At 30.4% G+C, this 21,414-nt stretch overlaps 1 protein-coding gene across 3 annotated transcripts in view; it reads left to right on the top strand.

Annotated features, from left to right (window-relative positions):
* Positions 1-6,691: 6,691 nt before the first annotated feature.
* The window catches only part of LOC108767790 (uncharacterized), a 94,769-nt gene continuing 80,046 nt past the window's right edge, over positions 6,692-21,414 (top strand). For all 3 annotated transcript variants that reach the window (XM_018517834.1, XM_018517835.1, XM_018517836.1), the window contains exons 1-2: positions 6,692-7,338; positions 8,712-8,861. In XM_018517834.1, the coding sequence (XP_018373336.1) occupies positions 8,783-8,861 (79 nt within the window). In that variant the 5' untranslated portion in view covers positions 6,692-7,338; positions 8,712-8,782. The remainder of the gene's footprint in view (positions 7,339-8,711; positions 8,862-21,414) is intronic.

Genomic DNA, 21,414 nt, shown 5'->3' on the forward strand with positions numbered 1-21,414 from the left:
TTATAACGTTAACAGTAACATCAAGGTTGGAATATTAATGCGTTACTTGTACCTCGTTAATACCTTGTAACGAGTAAAAATAATGCGTTATCTTGTTACAAGATAATAGTTACAAGATAATAGCAAGTCAATAATCTGACAAACTTTGTCAGAATAATGATTAATTAATTGTAACACAGATCTTTTAAGATAAGTCATTTTCTATGACAGGGATATCACGATTAATAATGCAAAAGATTTGTCATACAACAAAATAGATGATAAGAAAAAAAAATTTAAGAAAATGTATTCTCTCTCTCTCTCTCTCTCTCTCTCTCTTAAATTTATTCTCTTATATATATATATATATATATATATATATATATATATTCTCTTTATTTTCTTAAAAATCGTTATAAATAATATATACAATGCTTGTGGTGCAAATCATTTTACATAACAAATTAATATTACATCAGCAATCTACAGTAAAAAAAAAAGATTTTTCTGCCACATCCTGTTTGAGTTATAAACACTTTGACAATCAACCCTGTACGACAACCAGCCCCGATCTCCCCTACTATATTAACTTCCATAATCACGAAACCTAAAATCACAAATGAAAAATCTTATAATGCTGCACTTTATAATCTATCCTCTCCGATTCTTACTTAGGAGAAATTAAACTCTGTCGCTTCTATCTGTCAATGATGCCGTATATTGCTCGGGGCCATATAAGACATTGTAATATTTGAACGATATTACGATAATATTACAGAGCGATATATAATAATATTTATACGATATAGCAATATTGCAGTGTGATATACCACATAGTAATATTTGTATGATACGGCAGTAATGCATTGTATTATTATATATCACATTGTAATATCTCAGTAAAATACTACAGTGTTATATTGTAATATTTCGCAATGTATTAATATCTCAGTAATATTTTTGTAATATTGCACTTCAAGTTATAATATTACTGCATTATTACATGTTGTATAGGTATATATACAACCATATTGAAAATGTATGCACTAGTCAGAATACATCCAATGTATAATATAATATGTACCTATTCAGCATGCGCCGAACGTACTTCCAAACACTAGTAAAAAGAGAAGTACAGTCACGATTTTGATATATTAGATTTTAGTAGAAAATTATTAGAAGAAATGTTAGGAAATAACTAGGATGCAATCGAAAATGTGCATAATTGCATCTTCCCCTTTAAATTAAACATTAAGAGATAATTTCCTGAATCACAATCGACCAGAATACCTCCTTGACGCATGTTTCGTACTTCCGTCATTGCTCTATACATAAAAGTACCAATAATATTTAAATTTAGTGTTTTTTATGTAAGTGTTACGATTATGTAACTTATATTATAAATGTATCTTTGATTTTCTATTTCCTAAGTATATTTCACCTTGTAATACTTGTTTGTAATGCACGTTTGTTATTATTAGCCGTATCGCTATTACACTTCCTGTATATGTGTGTACATGCGTGAATATGCATACACCTGTAAATACGATAATATTTATACATAATAGTTATTTATAATAATAATTTATAAATAACTATCAGATTAACACACGTGCATTTTAATTGAAACTTCTAATGACAGAATAAAAAATCCCATAAGAATCTATTTTTAAGAATAAAAGTATATATATTCGTAAAATATAACTGACTGATATATTCGAAAATTATTTCTATAAAATTCTGTTATTAGATTAAAATCAATTTTTCCAAAACAATATATTGTTGTATGTACCTACTTTAATTTTTAAGAATAGATTTTCAAACTAATTTCGCATAATAACTTCTCTTTCAACTTTCAATTAGTGAATGAGTGAATAAAATAAACATTTAATTCTCACACTTAGTTTATTTCAATATCTCCATAAATAAAATTTAAAAAAATATAATTAATTAGGTGGACCTTATTTGGCTCAGGTACCTTATAAATTAAAAAAAAGTACTTACATAACTTATTTTAAAAATTTATAAATTATTTAGTTAAATTTTTTATTTATTTGAATTAATTAATTATCTCGTTCTTTTCCTTAATGAACTCATAATTTTGTTGTGGCTTTATTTTATTGCTGTTAATTTTATTCCTTTGTTACGTAAGATATCATCGGTTATAACTTCATCTTGTCAAACATTTAAATCTCAAAGTGCGCAATAAAAGCAGATATAATTAGTGTGGTATTGCTTTTTATATTGGTAACAATAATGTTTATCAGCTCTTGATTAACGATCGACAATCATTTTCTCGTATTATTGATAATTCCCACTGGCGATACAATCTCGAAGCTCTACCAGTCCATGTCAATCGATATTACATATTTCTTGTTTATGCATGTGTGTGTAATCCTGAAAAGCAACTTTCCTTAAGAAATAAGATAAACATAATTCTTAATACGTACGTTTTTCTGTATTGAATATCTGTACAAAGATCGAAATTCTTTCAAGGATCTGTATGTGATACGTATGATATACATCGATTGTGTTGTTATTTTATATATGATGCTTTTTGACGAATCAAATTCAAATAAATATTTAACACAAAAAGTGGTGACCATATTTGATTAAAGCGAGTCTTAAAAATATTTTTATATAAATTTTTACAATTTTCAATTCGAATAAAATGAATTTTATAAAAATTCACACAACAGTATTATTAGGTATTAAAACTAAATAAATATAGCTTCTTTTTCGGTTATTTATGTTGAACATTTCTCAGTCTTCACGCTTAATATTATTCAAATAAATATGTTTTATATATTTAGTGCAAAATACATTCGTATAAAAATCCGAGCTATATCAAAAATTTATAACATAAAGATATTGCTTGCAACAGTTGCGACCATTACTGCTAAAATACATAATAGTGCAGATTAAAATAATTTTAAAATACATGTAATAACGCACATGTCAAATTACTACTATTATTATTATATATACCATTTTTTTAATCCTTAAGTACTAAGGTAAAAAATAGTGACACTTTTACTGAGGTTGATGCCTGGGATTAAAAAAAACTGGAATGAAAACACAAATCTATGTTTTATTAATCAAACCGTTATCAAGTCTTTATGAAAATACTGAAAATGAGACAGAGATATAGTGTTTTGTTTCTTTTCGCATGGTCTCACGGATCAACCTTAGTACTTGAGGTAACCATTGAATGTATAATACAAGTTTTTGTCTATGTATAAGATTTAAATTCTAAAGAAAATCAGAAGTAAGAGATCAACAAGAGAAATGAGAACGTAATGTGGGCTAAATAATAATAGTGATGATAATGCGATTAAATTTATCTCAGTCATTTTAAACAAGCTATAATTCGCGATAGAATTCTTATAAGCCTATCAATTATTATAATCCTATATATGTGGTTGCAAGATGAAAACATTTAAAGGGAATACAAACATATATAAATCGTGTAGCAGAATAGGCATACATTTATAATATACGTGCGTGTTATATATGTGTTCTGATACACGTCGTGTTTAATTTAAATATATACTGTTACTTTTGTAAATAATAGAGTCATAAACATTTTTTGTAATAGAAATTATTTATTTTGTTTATTTAAAATTTAGAGATTATAAACTAAAGAGATGAATGTGTGCATGGCATAAATGTGTCTCGATTTTTAAATTTAGATTTATCCCAATCTTTTCAATCTCTTTTCTTACTTTCTTTCAACGTTCTCTGGACTTTGTTCTCCTCTGTCTCTAATACAGAAAAGAATATCTCTATTCAAGTCATATCAAGGATCCGTGACATATAGATGCTGCATGCAGCAATAACAACTGAGGTCGACTCCTCTCGGTGAAGGTTTTCACCCCACTTTCGACCAAATACAGTCCCCACCTAGGCTCTCATTGCGCACCTATCCCACCTCAGGTTCTCCAACAACACCTGCCGTGTTACGACGGCGAACGACTGGCTTTTCGCCAGTCTGATGTATTTGCGATTGTCGCAGGTTCTCCCGAGATTCTTGTCGCGTGCAGTGAGTTCTGTCGGCTTTCCGCCAGTCGATTGTCGTTCTCTTTTCCAGTGTAGTGATTTATTTCTCGTTATGTACCGACCACGCGACTGAGGTTGTCGTCCGAGCGCGTTGTTCCCGCGTCTTGTTTTCGTTTGTCGTCGCATGCGAAAAGCTGTGTCAATTGCGAAATCGCAATAGGATTTTCAAATCGGGGGATATATCTCAGAGTGATAGCGAGGCAAGATAATGGTTCGTTATGTCGAAGAATCCGAGGATAATTTAAACATTTGCAATGTACGAAATATTGATATTGAAATCTTAAATTTTCAAAAGTTTTACGAGATTCCAAATCGATTGATTTGCGCGCTAATATAAAGATTCGATTTTGTCAGATGTGATAAATTAAAAGATAACTGTGATTGTCGCGCGATCTATTTTGATGAATTTAATGCATTGTGAAATTTCTTTTGTCGTATCTTATTTACTCATTAACGATAAATTAAATATTAAATTTATGTAGTATTCAACAAACTATAAATTTATATTTTAGATTAAATAGTTTCATTTACTTGCGTAACATTTTATATGCCGTGGAGAATGTAAATGTCTTGAAGAATTTTAATTTGTTAAAACTCCTTGCTTTTAAACATCTTAATAACTTTATTATAAAATTATAGTTATTAAGATTTTTATCAACTGGAATATTACAAGCAATTCTGTGGGTTGTATAGTAATATATATATATAGCATTTCAAAAATACTTACCATATCGAAGATCTAAAAAAAATATCGTCTCCGGACAATCGATCGATCGTTTGATTTCTGAAAGTTGCATTTAAAATTCTGAGACCGAAACCAGTGTAGCTTCGGTGAATTCAATCCATTATAATAAATATATCCGCTGTAAATATACGAACGATCCTCGCGTCAATCATCGCGATTTCGCGATAAATAAATTCAGAGATCATTTTTGCATATCTATAGAAGTAAAATCTGAATTCATTGAGATTCTATATTACTTTATTTGAATTTCGTTTTTAATTTGATCCATTTTTTCATATATTTACTTTTCCTGAACTTTCTTTGTTTAGCTATTTAAGAAAAATAAATTGATAATATATTTTATGCATGAAAAAAGAAATTTCACATTCATTGACATTAATGCGCGATTAAAGGATGAGAGTAGAAAAGTTTTAAAAAATTGTTGAATGAAATACAATGAATAATTATAATTAGGAAAGATCGATGATAAAGTAGTGATTCAAATGAAAATTTCAATTTAACTATATTAAAAATTATGCATTAATTATTGTGATTCATAACTACATCTTAATGTCTTCAGAAAAATACTGTAACGATCGAAATTGTCGTAATGAAAAATATCCATTCACGATAGATATAAACAAGCTGTGTGTTGTGTATGTGTTTTCTTCTATACATAAATGTATCGTAAATGTAGAAATAAACGATAATCTATTAACGGAACGATTTGTTATATTTGATGATCAGAGTGTAAAGAATATTAATCATTTCACCGATTATTCGCTGATGATTCAACGCGAAAGAAGATGGCTGATCTACAATGTGAAGAAAATATTCTAAATGATAAATATAGAAACATTGAAATAGAATATCAGTAAGACAATATTTTTCGACTTGCTTCTGAGACATAAAAGCGATTAACCATCGAGAAAACTTTGTAAGAGTTATTCCAACATATCGAGAATAAACCCCTTAAAATAGATCGTATATAAAAAAGTTTATCCGAAAGATAAATTTGTAGAAAGATCTGCCGAAAGAAGGGATACTTTCAGCTGGAATATTTATAACAGAAAATATATATCGGAAAAAAATTCTTTACAAGATTACATTCTCTCTCTCTCGCTAAAAAAAATATTCTATTAATATTTTCATAAATGTGTATCTGATTCTCAAAAACACGCTTAGAAGGAAATGCTAGTAAATGAAAAACGTTAATGAAGAGATTATTTGTGAAATTGATATTGTTTGTGAAAAGATATCACGACTACGATATCGAGGAAATCTTCTGTAAACATTGTAGGATTTTTCCAAAACCTTCAAAGTTTCCACTACTGAATTCGGTAGATATTCCTTCTTCATAGCTGAAGAATGACACTCAAGGTAGCGTTCATGCAAACGCCGTGGGGCGTCGCGACGCTGGACCGGCAAATTAAGCGTCGCAACTTCGGCTTTACGTAATGTCAATCTGCCGTTGCTGCTACCAACACCGTCGGGTGAGACTCGCCAAGGTCGCCGGCCGGAAAACGCACTGCATACCCGTAACGAGATGCCGCCGCTGCTGCAGCCAAAGTCGATGTCGATTCTACTAATCAAGTGAGAAGCAAAACGTTCCACTAGTCAAGTTGAACGAGCGGAAGTCTTTGAAGGGAACAAAGCAGGTGAAACGACCGAAGTAATCTAGAAAATCGATCAATTTACTAGGATAGGTTTAACGGATCGAGGAAAAGATGCAGACGTGAGAAAAAAAGAAAGAGGAAAATTTAAAAGATTAAGAAAAATGTGGAAAATCGAGCAAGAAATTGAAAGATTAAGACGGACGATTTTAAAAATTGAGCAAGAAAAGTGAAAAAAATTGAAAAAATTGATAATCTGTGTATTAAAAAAAATAAAGATTGTATAGTATTCATTATACATAGTAAAATTAAAAAAAGTAATAGCAAAAAATTTCGAAAATAGCTAGAGCGAAAAAATGAATATTCGGTGAAAAAGTGATAAGCTGGTTAGTTTCAATGAATCGACATGTGTTAAACATCTTGGAAAACGATACAAGCAGTCAGTCGTAGAAGAAAGGGCTAGAAAGCTCAAAGGAAAGTGCCAAGAAAAGTAAAATAAACTTAAGACAGTCGTCTTGGGAAGTTTGGAGGGGGAGGACTAAAACTCAAGAAAACATTCACGGAAGCCTGAGAAAGAGTCGACAAAGTCGAGAAAGATAACCGTTCTTGAAGAAAATACCCATTGCTTCAAGGCGATACTCGAGTCTTACTCGTGGAGGACGTTATAAGTGTCTTTTCCTGTCGAGATATCATCAGCCACGTTTCATCGTCTTCCTGGATCAGCGATCGCGTCTGGACGGCCTTCGCAGAAGCACACTTCGGAAATTCACGTTTACTAAAGTTTCGGACAGTCGCGCGCGCGTGACTTTCGTTCTCATTTATTGTGTTGTGTTAATGAAAGTGTCTAGCCTGTGTTCTCGCAGACTCGTCGCGACTCTTAGTCCGAGCGGACGCGCATTACCGATTCTCACACATCGCTCCTCTCGTCAAAGTAGACATTTTTGGATTCTTACATCGTCTCAGGTTGGTTATTGTTCGTATCGAGCGACTCTGGACTTGCGGACGAATTTGATTCCAACTTATGGGTTGTCCATAATAAAACATGATGTAAGAATACAAGAATATAAGAGTACATGGTTTCATTACACGTAATAGTGCATAAATTACGCAAAAATTTGAGATTAATACCTGATGGACAAATTTCTAATAGCAGCTTTATATTAGCCCATAACATTTGGAGTAAATTTCTCATTGGTCCAATTACGCATTCAATAAAACACTTGGTATTCTTACATCATTCGATAGAGTAGTAAGCCATAAGAAATTGACCAATTACAGTAAAATGTGAGGAGACTCGACTATGATTGGCCCATTTTTTACTGCTTAGGGCTGTATTTATTACTTATTTTAGGTTGGAACTTTATTCGTATCAGACAAATCGACAGTTACAATTAAAAATTGTCTATCACGATGAACTCGTTGTATAGGGATTGGCTGAAACAAAACCGGGTATTTATTAATCATAATCGTCAATTCATAATCTCTGATACGGGCTTTATGATATTCCATAGTAGAAGATCTAAATGAAACAAAAGTATAGAATAAAACTTTCGTTTAAAATTTTATTTCTAAAAAAATCCACTTTGAGACTTGTAAAGGTAGAAATATTTTGATATTTTAAATGCATATTATAATATACTGTGGAACGTAAAAAAAATGCAAAAAGGATGAGTCATTTTTACTTGTTCAATTTTACTTGTTCAAAGTCCATTACATATACTATTGCGTATGTAGTATCTACATGTACTTCTACACATCCACATGTAATTTCTTCTAAATTAGATTAATTATATTACTGAACTTTAAAATAATTTTTTTTTATCTAAAAGTAAAAAATGTATGAAAACAATTAATTTTATATTTTCAATTTATTTTTAGGTGTGACAATTGTACCTTCAATTATATAACCTTATATTATATAGTTTATTTATGTAAACAAATTTGTTTACATTATGAACAGTTATAGGATTTGTTGGAATTATTGAGAAAGAAATTAAGATAACAGAATTAAATACGAAATAAAGTAAAAAATTTGCCGCTCTTTATTACATGCGTTTCGAATATTTTTAAGGCCGCGTTCAGATACTTTACTCGAGTATTGTTTACTGAATGTTAAACGAGGATAAAATAGTACCTGGGCGCACTCGCGTGAAGTTTCTGAATGCAGCCTACGTAAACTTTTAAAACTATTAAAACCCGGCAATTTATTTGTGTTAACAAATAGATTGATATATTGAATCGTTATGACAAATAATTATAACATATTATTAATGCGCTGAGGAAGATCAGTGTGATTTTTATGCGATTAATATATGACATTATTGTCTGCTAATTAGATCCGAAGACGCCGAATGTCTGATACTGCGACCCTCGGCAGGACTCGAAACTTTTGAACGTAGATAGGACAATGAGTGTCAGAATTGTTGTGAGCGTCACTGAGCTCACGAATATGGACGCCAAAGATCGCTATGTCGTCGAGGGCATCGGTGAGTTTTTTCATTTGCCATTGAATAAATGCTATCATTTCGCACTGAAATTTATAAAGAAGATTAAAAGTGAAACGGTATCGAACTGCGTCTCGAAGAAGCCGTATCGAAGTCTATTTAAAGCAATAAATTTTAGTTTTTGTTAACATTTCCGAGTCTCTTAGTCACGATATCCATGTTCTTTTTTCTATTTTTACCTGCTATCTAGATATTTTATCATGCAAATGAAGTATTGTTTGATTAAACTGGATAACCGTTATTCAGACTATGTTTTTTAGTAAAAAATACACCGTACAATGGTTTAAAATCTGAAAAAACATTAATTGAAATTTAATTTAATTTTAATTTTTAAAGACCAGAATTTTTGCGCGCATTTCTACAGATTATAAACACATTATAAAGTAAGACACATCACGTGACACTTTTTTTTATATCCAAAATTTTATTTGTGATGTAAAGTCACGAAATTTATACCGCATAAAGAATAAATTTATAAATATTTACCAAGGAAACCGTATTTATATTTTTTATGGTACTATATCTAGATCAGAATATTGTTCAATTAAAATTTATGTTTCATGGATTAAAAACTATGTTATATTACATTAATGTTGGCAAATGCAATATTACATTTATAAAAACTATGTTATATTACATTAATGTTGGCAAATGCAATATTACATTTATAAAAAAATGTACACACACATTAAATTATCTCAACTTTAAGCAAATATTTCTAAATTATCAATGAACATCAAAATAATCGCGAAATAATTATTAAATACGTTATAGATATTTGGGATATCAATAACTTGAAGATTAAAATAAAAATTTGAAAATGTGTTTGTTTGGCCAACTTGTCCAGATCTTTCGGAACACTGCACATTGATTTGCACGTTCTATCTCATGAATTCCTTGCTCATCGAGATTTATTCGGGTAGCAGACGATTGTTACGTAAATGACATTATGTGACGCAAAAAGCAACGCAACAAAAATAGTGAATAAGGATAAGTTGACTTTATATATAACGACCGTTCTTATTTGATATCATTCTAATGACTCTCAGGTAGATAGCGCGACCCATGCAATTTTCTTTTGCTCGCGATAGCGAGAATCGATTATGAATTGAAAAAATATTATATTTATTCAAATAGGTATATATATTTTTTGTATGCACATATATTTATCTATTATATCTCTTTTGGGAAAATCTATTTTAAATGAAGTTAAGGTTTTTAAAGGTAATTAAGAGTTTACTTAAAAATTTTTGGAGTAATTTAAAGTATACAAAAGATTAATTTAAAATAACCTAAGAACTTTAAAGTATTTCAAGGCTAATTTTAAAATAATCTTAGAAAAACTGAAGGTTTTATTATTTCCATTGCATTTGGAATTTTTTAAGCGTTTCTAAATTTTAAAGTAAGACTAAATTGACGTAAAATTCACCCACAAACAGTACGCGACTTTGTCACAGATGGACGCGACGGTGTTGCATTTCTCGTAAGTAATCATACAGGATAAAATAAAAGCGTTATGAGATTTTTTATTCGTGTTCTTATGAAATAATTTTTTGGTGAAAAACTTCCTGATAATAAAGCAGGCTTACTTTGAAATTTGAACAAATTCATGATTTCACAATTATTATTTTAAAGGAAAATTTTAAAATTGTTGAGACGTATTTCTCACAATTTTTAAGTTAAGGTTTAAGTTGTTAATATATTGTCTTAATACGCAAATTAACATTTTATCTGGGATGCGTTCGGGGAGATGTTACTAACACTATTTGTATCATTTAATTTATTCTTGTTTTACATCGAATGAATGATAAAGATAGAGTGACACAAATAGCGCTAATAGCGTCTCCTCGAGCATATCTCTAATCCCAATCTCAAATTGTGTAACTGCTTCCTTCCACTGTCAATTTTTGGCTTTTGCGATATACGAATAATAATTAATATAAGTACAAAAAAAAAGGAATTCTTTCGTATAGATTTGCAAAAAAAACCCACATTATTTTTCAAAGTTACGAATGGTTAAATCTTTCTTGAATACGCTAGCGCTCGCCAAAACATGTATATCGACGCGTCACGCTAACAATACGCCCGCTAAGTATCGCTCGCTTGCGCGTTTACACGCAATTACGCGAATTTGCGCACGATTCGCGACTGCTAACGTCGTCGGCAAATAAATATCCGCACGTCATTTACGGGACTCATTTACACGCGACAGATGAGGCCTGCAAATGGACCGCGCTATGAGATCCGAACGTCGTCCATATGACTCGTCTGAGATTTGTTTTCGATATCCCCAGTATTTTTGTTCAGAATTTTTTATTGGCAGTCGAAAAGATCTGCTTGCTTTACATATTTTGGAATTAATCGTTTCTGAAGCAACGTTCGCAGCGCCGGTGTTTGACTTTCCGAAAGATTCCTTCCATTTTTATAAGAGCAATGCCCGCGTTCTCAGGAAGATTTTATTCCATATTACAGAAAATATAATTCTTATTGGAAATGTCAAGATCGATAAATAAATAATACCTGATAAATTTTAATAGACGTAACATTGTTTTTTCATTCGTTGTTTCCTAAGTTATTAATAATTTCCTCCAAATTCTCTGTATTTCAAGACGCGCTTTGTTCGATCTAGATATCGGATATTTATCATTTGATCCGCTAAGCAGATACTATTGCTCAGCGTGATTAATAGATCTTATCTGTGCAAAAAACCGGTATAATTACACCAACGTCACATTATATAATCTACTACCGACACTTGTGTCCGTCTGCGCATCGAGAATTTACGCGCCCTCGCGCGCTTGTAGATATTTGCCGCGCGAATTTATTGCCCGTGGCAATCTACGTAATTGTATAATATACTATTCCGTACTTGGAAGTTATTAAAAGATCTCGGACTATTGAAACAGAAATTTAATTCACATTAAAATTCCAAAAGTCTCTAAAAATTTAGATTATTTCTTATTATAGGAAGCTCAGGATTGTTTCAAAATATTTTAATTCACATTGGAATTTCATGAAGAATTATACAATTTGTGGATAAAGTAAAAAAAAGAACACCAACTCTTGTTATATTCATACCCAACAAATATAATTTAATAATAAGCCAAAATCAAGTATAACATATAGTAAAAATTAGTGATACACTGAGAAAAATTTCCGGGCTTTATCCGTTCAAAAAGTAACAAACAGATATTTCCGATTGATTTTGATCGGATTTATAAGACTATCCGATCAAATTTATAGTCCTAAAATTTGATCGGATAGTTTCATAAATCCGATCAAAATCAATCGGAAATATCTGTTTGTTACTTTTTGAACAGACATTTTTCTCAGTGTAGATACATATCGTTGGCGGAACAAATTTCGACTTACTCACAGTCTTTATCACAGTCGAAATTAACACACAAAAGAGTTCGTATACATATATAAACATATATATATATATATATGTATATAACCTAAATCTAAATTCTAACTAGACTGTTCTAACTAACTAAACTAAATTCATAATTCAATGGTGAAAGAGCCATAAATATAAGCAGATTGCAATTACAGAGAGTTTAAGATTGATTAGTCATTGTCTATAACGTAATATACTAATGAAAACCAATTTTATTGTGGTGAATAAATTTTTGAAAGAGAGAAAGAGAGTTCTCTTCCCTCTATCCATGAACCTGTTTTATACTGAGCTTCTTATTTTTATTGCATGCATATATAAACACTAAAAAATTTTCCGCATCAATGCAAACTCTATAAATAAGATGAACTCATGAATAAATTGTACGGACTGACGAGATATAAGAGAAAAAATAAAAAATTTACTACCAATGACTAATAGTAAAATGTAACAAGAGAAATCATGAGTCAACGTAATAAAATTCAAATTTTACAGATATATTACTATTGTCAGATTGAATATTAAAAGAAATGTGAATACACGTACAGGTCAAGGTAGCGTATAATAAATATCACACACTGGTAATAAAAATTGTTGTTAAAGATTCCCTTAAATAAATTTAAACAATTGTCTAACAACTCAGTAAAAAATGTTTCATACATAATTATAAATAAACTGTACATAATTATATATATAATTATGTACAGTTTTATGTATTATATATATATATAATAAATAAAACTATATATGAAGTGTATCCATATATAATTATATATAGTTATAATAGTAGTGTGAAAATTGAAAACAATAATTAATCCAATTTTGTTGCTAAAATATTATTAATTAGCATCACATTCCAAAATACGACAAAATTATAATAAAAGGATATTTGGGAATAAATATCATGGTAGGTGCTCTTAAACAATTATTCACATCTAGCGTTGCTTCACTTATGTGATCCCGTACAATCTAAGAGCATATATGACGGTTACAGCTTTCAAAGACGCAGAAAGAATACTCCGAAAGAGTTTGGAAATTTCCAAGAGACTCAGCAATTCTATTTGCATACGCCTTCTTATAAGATCCTTGGGTGTTTTTTTTTCTACGAGAAGAGCATCCATCTTGTGGCAAAACGTACTTATCTTATATATAATTATGTAAATTAATATACAAATTACAATAGATTATATATATGTATAAAAATATCAATCGTTATGTATATGTAAATACACATAACGAGGAATTTATGTATAATTATATATGAGTTAAACATCATTATACAAAATTATATTTTTATATAATTTTATATAATGATTATAATTATGTATTCAAATTTTTTATCGGGAACACGCGGTATCATATTTAAAATAATACTATTAGTATTTGAAATTTAATATGAATCATTTATAAGTTTTTTATAATAATTGTTTAATTAAGTATTTGTGGACATTGTTTCTTATCTTCAGAAATTCAGGCTCGTAATGCGTCTATTGAAGAAAAAAAAACAGTTTTTTTTTTACTTTGGAGAAAAGTATCAAGTAAAAAACTTTCGTTAACCAAAATGATATACTGAGAATTCATTTTTTTATATTCATTGTTAAAACGTTTGATAGATCTAAGTACATTATTACTTAGATATTGTATATTTTACTCCGATTTATCTATATTTTATCAAGTGAAGGTCCATACTGTTATCTGTTGTTTTAACACAGATAATACTTTACTATAATATAACTGTTTTGTATATTGATTGTAATTGTACAGTGTATTCTAAATTTTAATTATTAAAGCAACGTCCTGATACAATATCAATTCAAGAATAGTTGGAGATAGTTCGGTGAATGTTATCTTACTAATTTAAATTTGGAATATATACATATAATTACAACCAATGCAACAAAAACAGAGTCAATTATTCTAATAAAGTATTATTTCTGTTAACAACAATATGGAACACTTAGCTTACTTAACTTTTAAAATCGTAATAATACATTAAAAAATATTGTTTGAATAATTATAAACAGTTGTAATTTATGGCCATCACCACTTAGTCATTGTATTACATTTTGATTTTTATAGTTATCTTTATACAGAAATCTTTTGAATGAAACAAAAATTGAATACTAGAATAATAGTACAACATTAAAATCGTCAAATGATTCAAGAAAATATCAATAATCAAGTAAAAAACTTTCAGGAAGTAAAAAAGAATTGTTTTTTTACTGTATTTTTTATTCATAGTTTCTAGTTCTTTTCGATCATTTTCATTTTTAGTCACGTAATTACAATCTTGATATAAACTTTTTATTCGTCGCTTTTTTTGAAGTTGAGTTGTTTAGTATGTTGCGACATTAGTACTCCCGTATTTTAAGTACTTCCCGTGCTTTTTGATGGAAATGTGGTTTACAACTTTGTTACGTAATTGATTTGATTAACATTCGAGCATCACAAATTAAAAGATCATATCTACGGTGAATAATATGCCTTCACATGACACAGCATAAAATTTTGTAATCTAATCTAACACATTAGGCTGTAAGAAACAAAAGGGACGGGGAGGAGGAGAGATAGTGATAAGCGAACAATTACATTATCGGCACGTGATAATAGGCAGCGCCCAATTAGCTTTATGACGTTCTTTATTCCAACTACTCTTTCGCTGTCACGCATTCCTTATCGTGAACCTTCGCGAGGATGCAAAAATAACTCATCCATGACATTGAAACACGTTAACACGTAAGACATCTCGAAAATTTGTTCGTAAGAAACTGTTTAAAGTACGATTTGTGAGAAACAAAACTAGCAAAACTTGCTAACTTGGATGAATTCCAAAGATATTCTCGATTTTCAAGACTCTAAAAATCACAAAGATCAGAAATTCCAACGATTTCTTTATTCAAATGTCTATTTATGTGTGGTTTAAAAGCTTGATGTATAAAAATTGATTTTAATCAACTTCGGAACATTTTTAATAACATACATCAGTAAAATTTTTTTCCTTCGATTTGGAAAAGAAGAGTAGTTTCTCGTAATTTTTTATGCATTGAATCCGAATCCGCAAAAATGCTCTATCATGTTAAATTTACGAGAAAAATAGAATTAAACGCTTAAAAAAAAATACGTTTTTTTAAATATCAGCTAAAATAAAGAGCACCAGATGTTCGATTTATTGCCAATAAAAAAATTCGACATTAAAATATATAATATTTAAGTTATTTTATTGTAATTTGAAACCTTCTCGAAATCTCTTGTACATCAGATTTGTCAGCTACGAATTTTCAAAAATACTAAAAAATCACGTTTCTTGGGCTTAATCCCATTGTTCTCGTAAATTTGACAAGCAGTCAACTTAATGTTTCATGTGTCGTATGATAAACTTTTAACTCGAGAGAGATCCGAGAATTTCTCTGTTCTGTAGCCAATCAACAAGCTCGAAAAGCCTTGTCGACACATGAAATATCAGCCTAACTTGCGGATTTGGATTCAGCGCATAGAAATCGGGAAACTCTTCTTTTCTAAACCATAAATCATACAAACGTGTATAACATAGATAAAAAAGGAATATTATGTTTTGCAAATCTTTTTTTGTTTTTTACTTTTATATTTTATATGTACTTTTATATATATTATAGGACAAAATGTTAATAATGATTAAGGGGTTATGCCTACCTGTAAATTTAAAAAAAATCGATTTTTAGATTTTGATATTTTCTTAAAGTACATACTTTCAAAAATATTCTCTGTAAATTTCAAGTCGATTCGACAAAAATTGACGAAGTTATGTGAGTTTAAAGATATACTGGTTTGAACGTTTGAATCAGGTATTTTACGTGAAATTGCGTAATTATTTTTTTTTAAATTTTGTACAGTCCAAACTATTGAGGGAAAATGTAGGGGATTTGATTCTAACTGTTAGGGGTTTTTGGAGGATTCTAAGATATGTTTTAGGAGACACCTTTCAAAATCATTTGGCAAACTTCAAACGATTTTTCGCAAAACCGCATTTTCAAAATCGGTGACCTAAATATCTCGAGAACCGCTATATCGATCAAAATGAAATTTGGTAGGCTTCTTTATAATACTAAAAAATCTAGTGCCCGATCGTGGCTTTTTTTTCGTTGCGTATTTTTTTTTACTTACAAAAAAACGAGTGAACTTTGGTAGAAGAATCGTACCTTCGAATTTGAACAGCCGCCATTTTGTCGAAAATTAATTTTTCAAAAAAATGAATGATCGGACACTAGATAATCTTATATATTAACTAAATTTGTCGGGTTTTTTAATTTGAGATAAACCAACTCAAAGCTAGAGTGATCACCGCAAAACACTTCTAGAAAAACTGTTTCTGGGAGATTACTCACATCTTCTTTATTTATCGATATTTTGCAATAAAAAAAAATACTGAATTAATCCCTTAAATTATTGTTTATTATATTTGTATAGAAATAATAATTTAAATGTTAATTTTAATTTCTAATTTCATGAATTGACGTTTCTAATCTTATCTCAAGACGTAAAAAGAAATATTTGTGCCTCGAGTTTAAACGCATACGAATTTGTCATTCGTGTCCGCGGAATCCAGTAATCAGAAGCGGAACGCCGTCGTCGCGGTTAATGAAATTCGCTATGGTCTCGGCGGCAATCGCAGCTCTCAAGTTCAAGGTCGTTATGCTCCGCGACACATCCCACGTCTTCCAGGGGTGCTATTCTGTACACATCTGCCGACAGTTGCCAGCGTCTTACGTGTTTTGCGTAGCTTTTTTATCATATAAAATATCTGCCCAATACACTAGAGTGGGTATAAAGAGAGTGACGTCAACTAGCCGGAAGTTGCCATTTTGTGTCCTATATCTGGGGTATTTATATGACGCAATTCCTGGTTTTAATGTCTTCTTTCTAACTAACAGTAAGGACACTTAATGGCGGAGCCAATCAGCATTAGGCACATGCATTGGCACCACTCTCTTTATACCCACTCTACAATACACATAACGATACTGACATCTATCGGTAGATGTGTACAGAATAGCACCCCAGCCCCTGTATTCTGTAACTTATGCAATCGTTATGTGCTCATAACAACAGTTGCGCAGATATTTTATATAATAAAAAAGCTGTGTAACGGTCGTTGTGTGTTTATAACAATAGTCGCGCGGCTTTTTTTACTATAATATAAAATATCTGCGCAATTGTCGTTGTAAGCACATATGAATTGCATAACGAGCTACAAAATACAGGGGGGCTGAGGAAGTAACATCATCGCCACGTGCCAGCGTGTCACGTGTGCGTCCTCGTGTACGTTAAATAAATCAAATTCTTGCATTTTTTTCATTCACTTTAGATGTGCAAACACGTCTCAGTCTCGTTAAACATGCGAATTCCTAATTGAATCTGAAAATACATTGTTAAAATTCTCTCGCCAACCTTCAAGGGGATAAAAGATTACCGTTTCAAATTCTCATATCGATGACAGGAAAATTAAAAGAGCTACAGAGAGGAATTGTTATTGCATTATGGTGGCGTAGTGTGTTAAGCAGTTATATAAATCCGCTCGCTTTGTATTCTTTCGCAGCTTCTTTAATTCCCTCGTCGCATAAGGATATTTTTATTTCATTGATTGCGAATAGATTCTAGATACGTTCTCGATATTTCTAGGCTTTAAGAGCTCGCTGTTTGGCGGACAAAAGGACATAAAAAATGCTACTTTATCTTATCACGAAACGTTAAAAAGACGTACAATACTTACGTAACACGAACTTGTTTCTTTTTTCGCAAAGTAAATTATCATATAATACGAATGTCGTCAGAACGGCATAAAAATTAAAATATTGTTAATTTTTTATCTATTGTAATACAAAAATTATAAACAGCACTATAAATTTTTCGAAGCTTTTGAAATCTTCAGTCTTAAATGGAATTTCTGCATTTTTTCACGATTAAGAAATCAACAATCATATTCTATTAAAGATTTTGTAGCACATGTATTCTTAAAACCTGTCATTCTGACAAAAATTCATTTAATTAATAATAAATAAGAAAAAAGTATTTATTCTCAACAAACAAACGTAAGCGTTGATCATATATATTGTCTGTATTCTCAGAACTTTTTAACATCAAGAACTAACGATAAACGTCGTATATCTCGATACTGCTGCAAATATATACTAAGCGAATCACATTTAAATTCTAAGCACCGTCAGAAGATTAATTAATAGCCAAGTTGTTGGAAACACTACATTAGCAGACAATGGTTAGTGGACAATCTTCAAGATGCAGTAGCAGGAAGCTGCTGAAACGGTTATAATAGAGACGATAACAACGTGACTCACTCGTTTACGTTTAACAATGCCCGTATAGTCGACGATTACGCAAAGCGGACCTTTAACATTTCGCTCATTAACGGAAATGTAATTCGACGAATAAATCACCGTGACGTCATTTTACGGCAATATTATGAATCTCGAGAGCAACGAACCGCTCATTTCCGCGTCATCTCTTGTCTTAAAGTTCGGAGATCCAGAGATCCCAGAGATAACTTAAGACTATTCATTGCAATTTGTTTAGCATACTTTAAAAATAGTTTTTTACTGCTTCTATACAAGGTGTCTAAAAACTGCAAAATGATAGAAGACTTTTCGACTCAGTTTCCATACAGCAGATATGTCCAAAATACATCATGGACATATCTTAAAGATATATTTGAGATATGTAATATCTTTAGGATATATCTCTTTGATGTATTTCAGACATTTCTGCTGTATGAGTTTAGTCCGCTGTACACACGGCGCTTTGTCAAAACTTACCGGACACCCTGTATATAAACATCGCTGGAATTCGTAGGATCATCTGACAAAAATTTTCAAAAATTATGTACATATAGTCTCTTTGATATTTAGATATGCTAAACAGATGTCCTATTAGTATTTATAAAACTAATCATGTGAAATAATATATAATGAATCATTATAATACAATGTGCTAAGTAGTACATCAATTAAAACGATAATTAGCAACTGACGTAATATTACAGGAATTACGATATTGGAATTCTCTCACGCACGCGCGAAGGTGGATTTGTACGTGCGCACGTGCACTGAACACAAAATAAGAAACTTTTTATCATCTATTATTTCGAAAGTGTTCCGAATTTATACTTATATTTATTTTATTTATTACTATATTTATACTTACATTCAGGTATTATTTTGCAACTCTAGAAATTGATTCTTTAATAAAAATGTAAATAATTGGTTAATTATTTTTCTAACAAAAATAAGCGAAAATATTTTAATATAAACTTGAATTTTAAGATTAAAATATATTTTTGTATTTATAAAGAAATAAAAAACTCAATTTATAATAGCAATAATTTTTTTACTTTGGAAGAAATAAAATGAATAAATTAAATAAATCAAGCAAAACATCACATCTTTTGGAGTGATTTATATTATCTTGTCTCATTAAAAAAATAGTTATAAATTGTATATATACAGAGCGTCCCCATATAAGTGGCCTCTCTTTTTATCTCGTGTACTGAAAAAAGAATTTATGGAATTTGAATAAATATTTGTTTAAATGGTACCAATTTGCTCTTACAGAAAATAAATATTTATTTTAAAAAATAATATTTAAATTAAGTGTAATTTTTTTTAATTGAACAAATATTTATTCAAATTTCATGAATCTTTTTCAGTGTAATTAACAGAGATAGACCTAATAAATATAGTATCAAATTAAAATTTATTTTTTAAGAGCACAATAATCACTTAAATCAATTATCCATATTAGAAAATGGAAGGATATGTTCTAATTTTTGCACGATAAAGTAAATAATATTTTGATACAATAAAAAGTTGTAGTGTTTACAATAACTAGTGTTGACAATAACTAAAAATTTTTCATAATAACTGAGAAATTAATAAAGATCTGCGAATAAAGACATAATCATACGGGCCACTTCATTGCGTCACAGAAAAAGTTGATCTGAATTTACGCGAGGTTACTTTGTGAAGTCACGAAAAGATGCCGACTATTCACAGTCTTTGACTGCGTTTAGAAATCTTATTTTCAAACAATTTCAAAATGTCTATTTTAAACTATAATAATTTGTAAGTCAATTGAGTCGAATCTTCTACCACCAAATTTCCTGTTTCCATCTCCATTAACTGTCCAATACGCAATTTGTCATTCAGGTTAAAATTAACTATTTGTGAACCATTTGAATTATCTATTCACATATTAGCATATATAAGGTGTTTGGAACAACGCTTAAGTGTAGATTTCTGAAATCATTTTGAAATTAAATCTTATCAAAATCCTTGTTATTTTATTCTTATTATTCACCGAATGTTAAACTAAGATAAAACGATTTATGGGTGCACTCGAGTGAAGTTTCTCAACGCAGCCTTTGTGGAGTGACAGATAAAGCCAGCGGCACATGATGCCTGTTTTCTTACTGGACTGGTAGCTGGATTAGAATCTTGCCACCGTATTAACTGCGGTGTTAACAGTGTCAATACGGTGACAGGAATCTAATCTAGCTAGCAATCCAGCAACAAAACAATTTGGTTGACGTCTTTTTTTTGTGGCGCCACAAAGAGGTCGTACGTAAAGCTCTAAATATACCAAAGTAGCGCAATCCTTTTGTTGAGCCAAAATGCTTTCTTATGCCAACAACTTTTCTATTGGCTATTTCGACCTAACTGTCTGTAGTTCAATAAGCGTTTAATATTACTGATATATAGTATGGTTAGTAAGTCCATACCACACACACAAAATGGAGTATCTTCGCGCTACTTTGGTATATCTAGAGCTTTAGTTTTACGTGAACGTATTAGCATCTTTTTTTATGTGTGAGTGTAACAAAATGGCTCATGCCCTGAGCGTGCATTCATGCGATTTAGGCTAATTCTACAATGTGCTTTTTGTTTCCTGTTTCTTACTGTTTGTCTCTTGTCTTCTTGATCAAAAAGGCAAGAGACAAACAGCAAGAAACAGGAAACAAAAAGCACATTGTAGAATTAGCCTTAGTAGTAAATGTTTTTTTCAAAACGCGTTTAAAGTTTTGGGTCCTATTAATACATTTTTGTATACTTGCAGTTAATTTCTGGTTAATGTACAATACTATTTCTGATCCAT

The sequence above is a fragment of the Trachymyrmex cornetzi genome, unplaced genomic scaffold (assembly GCF_001594075.2).
Source record: "Trachymyrmex cornetzi isolate Tcor2-1 unplaced genomic scaffold, Tcor1.1 scaffold726, whole genome shotgun sequence".
NCBI classification, from domain to species: Eukaryota; Metazoa; Arthropoda; class Insecta; order Hymenoptera; family Formicidae; genus Trachymyrmex; species Trachymyrmex cornetzi.